The sequence below is a fragment of the Excalfactoria chinensis genome, chromosome 1 (assembly GCF_039878825.1).
Source record: "Excalfactoria chinensis isolate bCotChi1 chromosome 1, bCotChi1.hap2, whole genome shotgun sequence".
In the NCBI taxonomy this organism is placed as follows: Eukaryota; Metazoa; Chordata; class Aves; order Galliformes; family Phasianidae; genus Excalfactoria; species Excalfactoria chinensis.
In genome coordinates, this window is record NC_092825.1 from 113831745 (window position 1) to 113846437 (window position 14693).

Genomic DNA, 14693 nt, shown 5'->3' on the forward strand with positions numbered 1-14693 from the left:
AACACAATAATTATTGAAAATGAAGGTAGAAGAGCAGCAAAAACTGCTGGAGTTTAATATGCAGTATCAGAGGTGTATATCCTGGCTTAAGGCCTAGTAATAAAAAAGCAATTTTCAAAAGAGGCAGAAATTATAAACCTTAAGACACAGTGAGCATTCAAATTGTACTTTAGAAGAAGAAAATCTTCATTCTTATCCATCCTTTCTGGTCGTTAAATTATTCAGTGTTTCTAAACCAATACATTGTACATCTTTTTTACTCTTTAGATTATAGATTGTGGAGTTCACATGCATTCAGGCACTGAGAAATTGCAGCTGGATTTTTCTTTAAAAATGGAGAATGAAATTTTGTTGATTTTAGAAATGGCTCAGACCAGTCTGTGTGTCTGTTAGAACTATAGACTGCCTTTCTTTGCTTGAATCAGTGTTAAAATTGAAGGAAATGGATGCTTTTCCAGTGGTTTTGCCAGGTATTTTCTGATATGATCCAGGAACCTTGGATTCCATCCCACAGTCTGAAACAATATGTGTTGCAGTAGTTCTGCTTGTTGAACAAAAGCCTGGGATCTTTCACCATCTCCACATTCCCAGTTTTCCATTTCATTCCTTTACCCCATGTGGCCGTTTCTCCCAGTGTTTGCTGCCCAGTCCCAGCCTCCACCGATGGGAGGGCTGGCTCATAATGATGGTGAAGAGAAGTGGCTGGTTCTAAGGATTCAACACTACTTTGCTGTTTTATTCCAGACTAGTTCAGGTCTGGTCCCACTGACTGTCTGAACATTAGTGGTTGGAATACTTGAGGTGATCACCTTAGCATCTCTTTCGGGTAGTTCTCACCCGAAAAGATTCTACGTCATGCTCCCTGAAATTTATCTCTGAGGAGAACCAAAGTACGGTCAGAAGAAACTGGTGAGGGAAAGTTTCACTGCAAAGCTCTCTCCTAATTGAAACTAAAACAATCATGTTGATATACCGCAGAGCAGATAAAATGGCTCAGTAGACAAAGTTGCTTCAGCTGGAAGCTGGTGAGGGAAATGTATTGTTTTGAAAAGGCAGGCTAACATCAGAGAGGGAGATAGTGTGAAGGAGCACTGAAACAGCTCAGGAAACATGGAGAAGCAAGGAGGAATTGCAAGGCTCTGTGGCTGGATAAGATAACTGAGAAGGTGATGGAAACAGACTAAAACTAAAACCCCAGAAAGGAAGCTGGGACTGGTAGGACAGGAAGAAAACAAAACAACTGAGTGGGAACACGGAGAGGGGAGAGAATAAACCAACTGGGTAAAGAAACTGAGTGTAGAGAAAAAGTGAATGCAGATGGTGATTCAGGTAGTGAGCTCAGGAATAGGTTTCTTCAGTAAACCGAAGTTCATACTTTTCTCTGATCTGGAGCATAAACAGCTGTTTTTTCCCTTCAGCAGGACATTTCAACTGCCAAAGTAGAAAGATTCTATTTCATTTGTTATGGATATTTTCTGTCTTAAAGTTCATTTTATGAAGTCATTTCGGGGAAGTCTGTGACAGGTCTCTGTTCTGAAGTCTTGTGAGTCTTAATGCTAAGCAGTGTGTGATTGCATCCAGCCTTTGAGTGAATGTGATTCACAGGCATTTTGAAGTGACCTCTTCTGTTACTAAATTTTAGAGACCGAAGAAACCACCACCTCCATCAGCTCCTGTTGTCAAACAAGGATTAGGTAAGTTACAGCTGATTCTGTGCAGCACATGCCAGTGAAGACATCTCAATCTAAGTCAACGCATTCAAATTAAAAAGAATTCATCTGAATCAAAATTGATATGCAGGAAATGTACAGACAACAACTAATAATCCGAATCAGATTGCAAAGGGATGAGGTAACCCCAAAAGACTGCAATGTGCTTTTTAAATGTGTTGCAGGCAACCATCTGCACCATTTAAAAATAATGTATTTTGTCCCTTGTTAATTGTTAGCAAGTGTGATACTTCAGTTATTAGAAATTCTGTGTGCTTGTCTGCAGTAGAGACAAAAAATGTTGGAGCCTAATATTGCATGCAGCAGGAAACCATCTTCCCTTCTTCCTATAGATCTATCTATTCTAAGGAGGTCTTTTCCATAAGTAAGACAGTATTAGAGAATCTGGCTGTAATTCAGTGATCCCATCAAAGTTGCAATCTTGGTATTGCAGATCTGCATGAATGCTGGAGCCAGCTGTTTGTCTCCAGGTTCTATGTTATAGTTGGATTCTTGTTTTGTAATACTTGATAAACGTAAAAGTGAAGGGAATTGTCTTGAATCTGGCTACGTAGATAATTGTGTTGCAAATGTAGGAAGGTGCTGATTATATTTTACACACGTATGAGTGTTAGTGAAGCTGTTTTTGAACTATGGTAGACTGAATCGTGTCTAAATATTGAGAGTTGAACCACTTTTATTTGCAGTTTTAAAATAACCTCTCAATACAAAAATCCGCATGATTTCTTAAATCTGCATGGTTTATTTTGTTCTGTGGAGCTCAGAAACAGTTGAAATATCTGCACACTTGACAACTCTGACCTCAGAAACTGCATTCCTATTCCATTCATGTTAAATCACAAATCACGGGGCATGAGGCGCTCTCATTGGTGTTGGAGTTGTGGTGGAAGCATAACTATGGCTGGAATCCCCTAATCCCGTAACCCAGTTCCTTAGAGTTCTGCAGTGGTTCCGCCACTTTCCCCACTGTTGGTGCATGTTAGAAAAAACAAAACAAGCACAGCGGATCTTATTTGCTGTCACGGTGGTCTGTTCCCACTCGCAGTGCTTTCAAAAGTATATTTCTCTCTCCTACAGCCTTGATCCATTAATAGAATAAACAAGTTAACACCAGAGTATAATTTGCCAAGAATCTATAGGTTATAATTTAAATGATTTAATTCTGTCATGCTGCTCTTTGACTAGAGAATCAGGACAATAAATATTTGGTTTGCGTATTGACGACTGTGGTTTGTTGTTCACACTGTCTGGAGTCACCAAAAAGCATATTTGGTTTCAAGATCTTTGATCCAAATGTGTCGAGGGTGAGCAGTGTGACTTTGCCATCTAGTGGTGGCTACATATTAAAGATGTACGAGAAGGTTACAGCCTTTTGGAAGAGCTACAAGAACAGTTAAATTTATTTCAATTTATGCTCTTCTATTGTCTCATTTCTCTGATGTAAAATTGGGAAATAATACTTCAAATTTATTGTGCATGTACCAACTTATTTATTTAAATCATAGAATCAATCACAGAATCATAGAATGTCTTGGGTTGAAAAGGCCCACAATAATCATGCAGTTTCAACCCCCCTGCTACATGCAGGGTTGCCAACCACCAGACCAGGCTGCCCAGAGCCACATCCAGCCTGGCCTTGAATGCCTCCAGGGATGGGGCATCCACAGCCTCCTTGGGCAACCTGTTCAGTGCGTCACCACCCTCTGAGTGAAAAACTTCCTCCCAGTATTTAACTTAAATATTTCACTTAATATTAAGTTTGACATTTGCTTGATTTATTTTGAGTATTTGGACCTACTTATAAATGTTTACATCCAACACATTAGCCACGTTACCATCATGTGCCTGCTTTCAGAAGTAAAAATGAAGAAAGTAACCAAGGCTGCTGCTGTTCTTTGTTTTCATACCACGCCTTTGACTAGTCCTGACAGATTATGTACATGACTTTCTTCTGATGTGTACTTAGAGGTGGAAATCATCTTCTGCTATCACTTTATCAGATAATCACTTTACCAAGATGATGCAGTGTTTTACCACATCCCCACATCATGCTTTCCTGTTGATAAGTTCAACTATGTTTTCTGCATTGTTAAACAGTCATAATATGATGAATAAATTGAGAACTGTCAGTTGCGTTCTAAATAAGGAAATAGAAACATATTCTGGCACAGAGGATAAAACTATTGCAGAGATATAGAATTGGTCTTTATAGTACAAGTGTAAAGGAAATATCTAATTTGTACTATGATACGGCTAAAAGTTTAGCTGCATTTCCAAGTTGGACTCAGCAATAGACTGCCAGAGCTATCTATGTTGAGATAATTTACAAAACAAGGTGAAAACTGGACAACTGAAGTTAAAAGTGGGCATTTTTTAAGTAGTCATTGAGAAGCAGCAGGATTTCAGTGGGTCTCTGGGACAAGCAGCACCTAAACCAAACTAAAGTACCTAAACCAAAGGGTGTCCCTTGTGTGAAGTTTTCTAGACTTTCCTTTAGGTAACCATCTCTGGGCAGCTTAGTTAGGGTCATGGAGCCTGGCAGCTGGTTAAAACAGGGTCACAACCCAAGCAGGAAGCACACCTGAGCCTAAGTGCTTGTAAGCATAAGTGCTTGTAGATCCATTGTTTTAGATACTACCAGAGAATGTCCTTCTGTGTGTTGATGATGATCATTAATCTTACTGTAATTAACAACTTGGGCCTATGAGATTTTTCTCTTCAAACCCACTACTATGTATAAGATTATCAAGAAGATGACTTGTGCTTAGCATAAACCTTGCTTGGAAATGCTTGAGTTGGTTTCTATGGAGAGTTCTTCCTCTCAGGAGCGATGTAGTTCTATGGCAAATCAGTATTATTTTTTTGATGTGATAGGTTATCCAAGTGTTGCCCGTCCAACAGCGCAGTTATATAAAGAAACAATGGCCGATAATCACCACTGATTGCAATCTGCACTGAGTGCTGATTTCTAGGAACCATCTTCAGCAGAGAATTGTGACTGCACATTCGGAAAATGTAAATTTACTTGAGAACTACGTAGAGCTGAATAGACTGAGGCAAAAAAAAAACAACAAAAAACCTTGTGTTCCCTGCCCTGCCTCCTCTACTTTTCTTGGATGTCATTTACTGCTATTTTTATTGGAATACTAAGAGTGTTACCTAAAGCGCTTTTCAGCACTGCTAAGTTGAAATGGTATTAGCACCTAGTGGTTAGCCAACGCCATGAAGCCAATATCCAATAAAATATTTCTTGTAATATGGGGACTGGAAGATTGCATCTTGCACATGCCAGGAAATTTTTGCAAAGTCTTCCCGTTGTTGCTGCCACTAGTTCTCATGCTCCTTATGGCAACAGAAGGCAGCGTGTCAGGGTCTCTAACATAGAGGCAGAAAAAGGCAGAGGCTTACACCTCTAGGCCAAAAGCTGTCACATAAAGTAGTCACACAGAATACTGTTGGTACTCTATTCCCATTCTTTTAATGTGTGGAAGTGAACAACTGGTGTTGATGGTACAATAGAATAGGCTTTTTTGTAACTTAATGTACGATAAAACTTTATATCCGTGTTAAGGATCTTCTTAGCGGAAATTCCCAATTAATTGGTTTAATCCTAATGTTTGTTCTCTCTGTTTAATTGCTCTTGGCTTAAGTATATCAACAAAGTTGAAAGGCTACAAAATCTCTCCACATTTAAAAATCTGTAATTGTGTCCTGGACGGTGTAAGCAAATATTTGAAATTAGATTTATGGTCAGTTTTAGCAAGAAACTTTCAAAGTAGGAGTTTGTAAAAAGCCTTAGAAATTGCAAAATTGTGTCTCGTGTCGACTTTTGCGATGGCTTGTTGGCTTGGTTGGAATTGTAAGTTCTCCATTCTTTGACAGGTACCACAGATCGAAAACAGGAAGTCAAAAAGGTGCCTCCTGAAAGGCCAGAGTGTCTCCCTAATCGGACAGAAGAAAAAGGTATGAAATGTACCTTGCTGCTTACCTTCCACAGACAGACAGGGCTATTGAGGCTGGTGCACACCCTTGTTTCCTAACCCCTCAATAGATACTTTTCATTAAGTATATTGTTAGTTTGTTAGCCTTCTGATTATATACATTTTGGAAAGGATCACACTGTTATTTCTGAGCTAAGTTCAGTGCTTTCAGTTGCACCGTTCTGAAGGTGTTAAGTCATTTCAGCGTTAGCTGAAGTCCAAGGGAGATATGCCCTCAGTACAAAAAATACTTTCTAAAGCTATGTGCTCAGTAAAACCCGGGTAAAGCATCATACCTCTTATCAGTGCATTTTTTTTTTCTTAACTTCTGTGTGCATTGGTTCTCTAGTTGAAAACCATCAATCCTCCTTTTATGCATCACAGAGAGGAGTTGCAAAGATATAGTCATTAACACTTATGAATCATTCCATTATCGGAGCCACAAATGTCACAGGGGAGCCTATGAAGAAATAAGACAAAAAGTCTTCAAAGCTAGGTTTAGAACACTGCAAGAAATGAGATATAGTACCACACAGAGCAGTGACAAGTGAATGAAACCTTTTATAGTTTCAGTGTAAATTCATGGTGTGTTCTGAATAGTTTGGGAAAATAGTTATATTGATCATCTAAGTGAAGATGGTGTCATTTCATATGTTTTAAGTGGACTGTTAGATTGTACAGACAGGTTTAATTATGGGTTTCTTAACTTCAAAGTGTTTGAATTTGCAGTCTTTTAACAGGCACGTGTATGAACATGACTAAGTGTATAACGTGCAATTATAATTTAGTGCCAGAACATCCAGACTTTGCACCAAGAGCTGTTTCTGTATAAATATTCTTAGCAATCTGACAGATGTTTTAACACTTCTATCTGCATAGCTTTACTTCTGGTTATATGTGTTATTTCTTGTGGTTATCTTAGGAGAAAGATGGAATGGAAACCCTTTGCTTTCCATTTTGGATTTGCAAAGCCAACTGTCAGAATGGTAGAGGTTCAAATATATTGCTGTCCCAGGGCATAAATATCTGTAACTTTTCTAAATGTTGAAAAGAGGCAATAGGAATCATGCCTACATTTCTTAAATGCCAGGGAGTGACAGGAATTGTTTAGTTTGGCAGTATGGATGAGCATGGGAAACTGTGCTGCATGCTGGTGCTCTGCTTAGCCCATCTCTAGTACATAGTTCAGAATCTTAGACACCTTCACAGTATAAATAGTCATAGGAATAAATGTGCAAAAATTACACAGAATAATCGTAAAGCTTTGGTGTTACAAAGGACCCAATAACTGTGACAACAGAAAGTGTACTGAAAAAGGGATACGTGCCTGTGAATAATAATCACATACTGAGCTATTCCTAATCTAGTGTAGACTGTGTAGATGTGTAGATAGTGTAGGATGTGATGCCACATACTTTTAAGTATTTGTAAGATTACATAATAGTCCACTTGTGTATTCCTACACCATGTGTAGTTCATTCATATGGTGGATAGTGTTTGGATAACTTAAAAAGAACAGCAATAAATTGATCCTGGTGTTCAAATGCTGTTTCTTTATTAGATAAACACGGTCAATTGCATTCTGCTAATATTTTATTTCAGTATTTCTGCTAGCATTTTCAGAAAAGAGAAGTTTCTATTGATTTATATTCCATGATACCTTCAGACTGACAGAGAACCCATCAAGAAACACACTTTTATATTCTTAATACCTCTCAGGTGTATACAAAGACTTAATAGTATATGCAACACATCACAGACAGTATTGTCAAGGGAAATAGCGTATGGACACAGTAGGATACTGGGAGTGAAAGTTTTGTCCTATCCTCAAGAAGAATCAGATTTCCTATGCTGTGGCAAATATGTTTAGTTTCTTCTATGTTTGTTTTGCATTGTGAATTTAGAGCATATGATTTTTAACAGTTATTAGTGTGTAATGTGTTTGACATACATTGTATGTATGGCATTGAGTCTTAGTGCTGTGGCAACTCCTAACAGTCTGTGCTGCATGTGATCTAGGTTTCATCTGGGAAGCTGAAAAAATCAGAATATGTCTGCTTCAAAGTCTAGATAAAATGTCTGATTTTTCAGAGGGGCTTTACATCCTGCCCTACATGTCTGAATTTTAATGCTTATATTTTCATTTAAAATGTGGTTGAATGTTTTTTTCCCCAGAAATCCTGTTTCTCTTATTTGTCCAATAAAAAATCCAGAATTATCATCTTTCTGACCTTCTAACTTAATGTTGGTTTTGTAAGCATTTAATATGAGTTGCACTCGGGGGGAATTTTTCCACATGATATTTAATTTCTTGTTCTTATTTTTCACATACGCTCTGAAACCAATGAGTTACTAAAAAAAGAAAATGCCATTCATTGTATGTGTGCACATTTCAGCCACGAGGAATTACATGCACGACGTTCAGGCAGTGCAGACTGGTTTGTGGCAAACATTTTATTTTAGGTAAAGAATGATTTAGGACAGAAATGAGAAGGAAATAAGATTATTCCTTGTATGTGATGTATCTATCTGCTCTTGAATTGCTACTGTTCAGTTATAGATGTGGTAGCACAAATAAATTCCACTTAATAACCTTTGTTCTTTTTTCTCTGGAAATAATTGATATAAAGAAAGATCAGAGAGAGAGCAAAAACAGTTAGACTTGCAGAAGCCTTCAGTCCCTGCAATACCTCCGAAGAAACCACGGCCACCCAAAGCAAACCCTGTGAACAGACCTGGTACCTTGCCTCCAAGAAGGCCAGAAAGACCAGTTGTGCCTGCGACTCATGCAAGGTATTGTTTGTTCTCTGTCCAGTGCTTTTGGAATTAAAGGGAAAAGCACCTTTATGGAATTTAGATATTGCAGTTAATGCCACCATTTGCAAAGAAAAATAACGTTAATAAATAATCTTTCTAGTTATCTGGCTGCATTGTAGCCGTCTCCTCAAGAACAGCAGCTTTAGCCAGGTTGTTACTGGTTCATCTCCACTGATGAATGTAGTGGAACAGAAACGTCACCGTTTCCACTGCAGAATATGTGAGAAATATCTACAGCGTGTTGTGCTGCTGTTGGTTTACTTAGTCTGCCTAAATTATTCCATCTTAGCCAGAGCATTAAATCGGTGCCAAAGCTTGGATTGTACTGAATGAGGAATGGTGTTAGACAATGTACGTATCAAGCGCTGCCAGCTTGGTTTCAGTCTGTTTCCCTTGATCATTGTAGATCAATTTTTAGCATGGTACACGTGTCTTCTCAGAATGTCCTTTAAGCTGATGCTGCTTCGGAATTCTTCTGTCAAGTGATTTAATCTCTGATGTTGGTTGTTATTCTGTAGTTACATGATGCTCCTTATCAGAGGTGGTTACAGCCTTTTAAGGAGCACTGGAAAACTGGGCTTGTATCACATCTGTGCTCGCACTGGGAAAAGCTGAGGCCCCACCTATAATCCTGATTGTGTCTCGATGGCTCCCTCATAGTTGCTAGGCTCTTGACGCCGCACTTCAGACTTTCTTTATGCAAAGTGCGCAGAAATAGATGAAAACCAGAAAAAAAGCAATTGTGTAAATTTGGCAAACTGGATGCATTGAAGAAACAGTACTGCAGGCAGGCACAGAAGTAACTTCACTATTGAACTGTTATAATAATTTGCTGCCATGGAACTAGTGGAATTCAAATATATTGACAGCGGATTAACTACCGGAATAGAGAGTAGGGTAGAATGGAATAAAATAAAAATCCTAGGCATCGATTCCCCTCATTCTTCCACATACGCTTCATTAAACAAGTGCTCTCAGCATGAAATCTGAGACACATAAAATAAAGAGCTGATGCTTGCCTTGTGCTGCTGGTTTCATCTCACTGAAGTGCCTCGGCTTTGTGTACTACTAGCCATGTACTGCTACCACAGCTTCTGTTGGTCTCCTTGGCTCTGGACATGCTTGCCCAGATTTTCCACAGCGTGACCCAGGTCTGCTGGCTTCTTGGCCATGCTTGAAAAACCCAGTTTTTTCTATGGCCTTTAGACTTAGCTAAGTGATGTCTTATCGGCAAGACCAGTAGCGGTACATATCCTACCATGCTTTACACTGGTTAGATAACTAACAGGGCAGTTCTTATTTGGTTCTGCCTTTTTCATGGAAGATTTTAAATAGTGTTTTACCTCGAGGTGTGGGTGGGTGTTTTACTGCTCTTTCGTTTTCCCGTTTTCTAACTACAGAATTATGTTAGTAAACAAACTGCGTATTTTTTAAAGGTAGTTGAGATTTCTGGTTACCTAATTGAGACAGCAGATCTGAACTGCAGTCCTGTTGTTTTATTATCCAAACACTGCTGTTTGCAGCACAGAGAAAAATACTTCATTCTCTTTATTTAGAACCATTATATTTGAAAGAGTTTTGCTTTTAAAAGTAGATAGATTACAAAAGTAGAAGAAAAAGTGATTTTTTTAGAGTGATGATGATGCTGTTCCTATGGACATAGTGCTAGCGTTTTCACTATGCCCTGCTTTATCAGCTAATCCAAATTAATGAATCTATCTCATACAGCTGTTCTGCCTAGTAAGCTTTAGCTTGCAAGGGTGTCTTGCAGGATGAGGACAGAAAGTTAACAGAATAAAAAAGAAATGCGACACTCCAGATGAAAGGCACTTTAATAAAGGCGTGTTGAGTCAGTTCAGTTTAATAAGACAGTATAGATTTTTCAGGCACTCTGGTATCTATTTCCAGAATCTGAAAGACCTAAGGCTATTAGAATAAAAATAGAAGCAGCGGAATTTTTGCTGAACCTAGTGGGGAAAGGTGCTGTGGATTTATAAAGTTATTCCCTTGAGACTACCATTGCTGCTGGTTAGCAGAAGAGGGTTTTTTCTGTTCCGAGTGCTTTCAGTCTTATGCATCTCACTGGCTTTTTGTGGTAATAATTGTTTTTCCTTTTTAACAGTATTTTCCTCCCTTCAAGGCAGATTAGGACTTCAAGGGCAATGGAGAGATGAAAAAACACGTGAGACGGAGAATAGCTGTCAATTTGCTGCAAAGGCTTCGCAGCTTATTTAGATGTGTGTCTGATTACACAATTTACTGATGAATCAGTCAATTCTCCTGAGAAGGCAAGCCCTAAAGACCTTCACCGAGTGCATTTTCACTACCAGTCTAAACCAATCTTGAATCTCTGCTGCTGAAAGGGGCAGGTTTTTTTTTTCTCCTGGCAGCCAATTCTTGCACCTCCCTTATGTTAGCACCAGCGTTTGTGCAGCCATATGGGTCAGGGAGTTGCTCCAGATGGCAATTAATCACTTTGCAAGGGGACTTCTATTAACGTGGGCTTTCTTTCAAGGCTCATCACATGTCCCATCAAGCTGACAGCCTATCTGCATGGGCACGAGCAGAGAGAGGGAGATGCTGTGTATGAGAAGGAATGGCTTTTGTATTCATATGGGTGCAGATTAGCATAATAGGCCTGTTGAATTTTTTTTTGGCAGTAGATTTGGGGTTTTTTTTGGTGATGTCATGCATCTTGCCATCTTCAGTAGTCAAATGGGAAATGCTGTGGTTTTCAGCCCTGAGTCGCAACATCTTAAGAGTCTCCCCCAAAAGAGTGCTCACACATTTCCTAGAGTGCTTCTGACTCACATGTTGCGCTCAATTTGCTGGGAAATACATGTGTGCAAAGCAGAGTAGGCAGTCAGATGCTCGTTGTCGTGTGAGCCAAGAAACTATGTTGTTTCTTCTGCGTTTATATATATACATATGCTTTTTTTTGATAGGTGAAAGACCAAAAGATAGGAAAATTAATTGATCAGGTAGATCACATTGTTTATCATCTCAGCAATTAATTTGTGGCTGCAGGAGTGTATTGCTTCCTTCCCTGTTGCAGACAGCCTGCCAAATTGATAGTTGTGTTGAACAAGGGTGTTCTTTTTCAGGTCATAAGCTGGCCGTCCCATCTATCTTGTTTAATTAGATTCACTTAATCTGTAACAAATGTTTAGACTCTTTATCTACCATTGCCTTCCAGGGTTTCTAGGTGCCTTGTTTTTCACTCATGCACTGCTGTCATGAGTGGAGGTTCGGGCTGTCTGCCATCAGACTATTAGGAGTTCACCTGTGTTTTACTTTCAATTGCTGTTCATATAAATGCATGTCTGCCTTGGTTGTTCCGGAGGTGATCAATATTTTTACCCATAATTCCGGTACCTTACATTCACCTTAATTGTTACAGTGCTATGCTGGGAATAGTTATTGTGGAGAGAAAAATATGGTGTTTGTGAAAAACATCTGATATTTAATGACGTTAAATACAATTTGCTGCATTAACTGAACCATTGTTATCAAGGAAAATGCCACAGGGATTTGTCTGTGAGACCTGTGCAGTGCTGTGCTGCTCACCTACTACTGCTCCGTTTTTTCTTAATTGTTTCAATAGTCAGGTTATTTCAGTAGACTTAGTAACTGTGGGAATAGAAAGTTTTATGAAGAAAGGATAACCTTGTCACTTATATTTGATCTCTCATTTGATCTCAGAATTTCTGTAAGGTTCATCTCCACAAGGTATCTAAGCTCTTGACACTTAGCTATTCCAAAGGCGTTTTCAGGCACAGTAGGTGATCTTGTTCCATTGGATCTGTGAAAACCATTTTCATAGTCTAGTCTCATAGGTAATGTGCAAAAATAAATGACACTCTCCTTTTGTTGGAGAAGCTGCATTTATGAGTAGGAGCTGCTGGGACATATAACGCTTCCATGAAGGTTCTCCCTGTCTGCAATGCTTTGGATCACCCATCGCTGTCATTTACTCAGCTAATTAATTAGAAACAGTTACAAGTAAGATAGTGAAGGCTGTCCCTTTGCCCTTAGATTTCCTTCACGTTGAGATGCTGTGAACATTTGGAGAATTATTTTGTCGCTGCGGTGTCTAAAATAGGCTTTTTTGACAGGTGTTAAGGAGAAATGAGATAAGGTTAATCCATACGGTATGTTTGCTTACTGGAGATTGCTCTCTCTGACACACTGCTGCTACTCTGCTGCTACAAAGGAAGAATATTTCCCTCTCTCGGTAGTAATTGCAAGTTAGCTATCAATTTACTGTAACCTATGCACAAACTCCAATAAAATCTGTCGTCTTCTTGATCCAAATGCAGGAGTGATAGTCCAAAAGTGGAATTAGTGGGGAGTTCGGTATCCAGCACACTGGAGAAAGACTCCTCCGAAAGAAGCAATGACATCGGTAAGTTATAGAGCTTTTAATAGTTTGCCTAAGCAGTTTATGGTGCAGTATATCTCTGCTTTTTAGAGACTTTGTTATGATCCATAAAGCAGACCGAGAATTTGGCAATGAACGTGAGTGATTTATGTCAATATTTTGTTGCAGAATTATGGAATCATGTCTGGTGTACTTTAAAAGGTTTTGTTTGTTTGTTTGTTTGTTGCTGTTCAGAAACACAAATAGAAACGCACACTGAGCTATATGGAGTAGGAGAACTGTTGTTTTTGTTTAAAAGTGAAACAAGTGAAGAGGCCAAAGATGTCGTATTTGCATAACAGATATAATGTTAGTTTTGCCATATTTTTAACATTGCAGAATGGTGCTTTTGATGTAATCTTTGCATTTTCTAATGCAGAGGAGTAGAGATCAAATTCATGCCAATCTGAATCAACTCTACTGAAAACACTGATTAAGAGAAGTCTGAATTTCTGTTTAGGACAGTATCCAATTTTTCTACCACACAAACAGTTTAATCAAGAAATCACCTTGAAAGAAGTAAAGATAGGCTGTTTTTCCACCATCTCTCTCCCACCTTCTTCCTGAAGTTTGCCGTGCAGGTGATGTTTGCAGAGAAGAGTGCTGCAGTAAGTGGCACTCCGAAGCAAGGTGCTCTCCTCCTGTCCCAGGGCTGTAAGCAAAACCCATGACAGCCATTTTCACCTCCACCGAGAAATGCAATGGTGACAGCTGCTGCTGTCGCTCTCCGCAGTCGCAGCTGTGCCGTGAGAAAACCCATCTTGTAAAAGGCAGAAGCAGGGTACCCCGAATGCGTAAGCATTGCTACCTTTTGCTGACAGCATTAAATGTTGTTTTGGTGTGGAGGTTTATACACAAACTGCTTTACTAGTAACCATTTCGTAAAACAGTAACTTTTCAACAGCCAGACCTGCCTTCTCTTCGTGCTTGCAGGCATAGCTTAAAGTTGTGATTTTTACTTGAGATGCAAAAATAAAATGCTAAATTAATTTAATTTCATATTTATGAGCATTCCAGCATCCATAAGTTTACTTTTTCTTAACCTTCTGCTGTTGCTATGGTTTATGATGGTAACATTCTGTCGAACCAAGTAGTGTGTGTTGTTAGATTTGTCTTCATAATAAACATGGAAAGATAGAAGCTTGAGATAAATTGCATGAATATTCTTTATTGTTGATATTAATATGAAAGCATGGTATGGAAATGCGGTCGCATTCTGCCATTTAATGCTTACTAGCTCTGTTTATAAATTTGCTTCAAAGCCTCTGCAAGCCTTTGTGTTCCTGAAGGAGAGAGCTGATTGCTAATAGCAAATAACTGTGCTATGGAAGTTAACTCTTATAGTTCTCATGCTGGTTACTTTGGAATTGATATCAGGATAAAAGCATACAGTGCTTTCTTTTGTTTTATGGTTTTGAACAACCTATAAAAAAGGTGGGCAGAAAAATGAATTTCTTCTGGTTTTTGTTCATTTCAAGAACTTAGTTGCTGTTTGTTTTTCAGTGGAGAAAAGGAGATAACAAGAGCCCATAAACCAAACCACGTATACAACATGTTGCAAAGAGCTTGGCTTGTGACCTCCTGTTACCACTTAAAGGGGAAACCTATTGAGCCCAAGGATAGAATAGTGTGAATACTTAGATAGGTATAACTTGATAGGGGTCAAACCAGAATGGCATTTACAAGGGCAAGTCATGTCATTCTAGCCTGTTAGACATCTTATTAAAAGAGAAAAAGAAAAAAAGT

General features: G+C 38.8%; 1 protein-coding gene across 8 annotated transcripts in view; it reads left to right on the top strand.

The window, feature by feature from the left end:
* Nucleotides 1–14693, top strand: part of SH3KBP1 (SH3 domain containing kinase binding protein 1) — a 215334-nt gene that overhangs the window by 184659 nt on the left and 15982 nt on the right. For all 8 annotated transcript variants that reach the window (XM_072330073.1, XM_072330081.1, XM_072330089.1 and 5 more), the window contains 4 exons: nucleotides 1643–1694; nucleotides 5613–5693; nucleotides 8341–8503; nucleotides 12847–12932. In XM_072330073.1, coding sequence (XP_072186174.1) covers nucleotides 1643–1694; nucleotides 5613–5693; nucleotides 8341–8503; nucleotides 12847–12932 — 382 coding nt within the window. The remainder of the gene's footprint in view (nucleotides 1–1642; nucleotides 1695–5612; nucleotides 5694–8340; nucleotides 8504–12846; nucleotides 12933–14693) is intronic.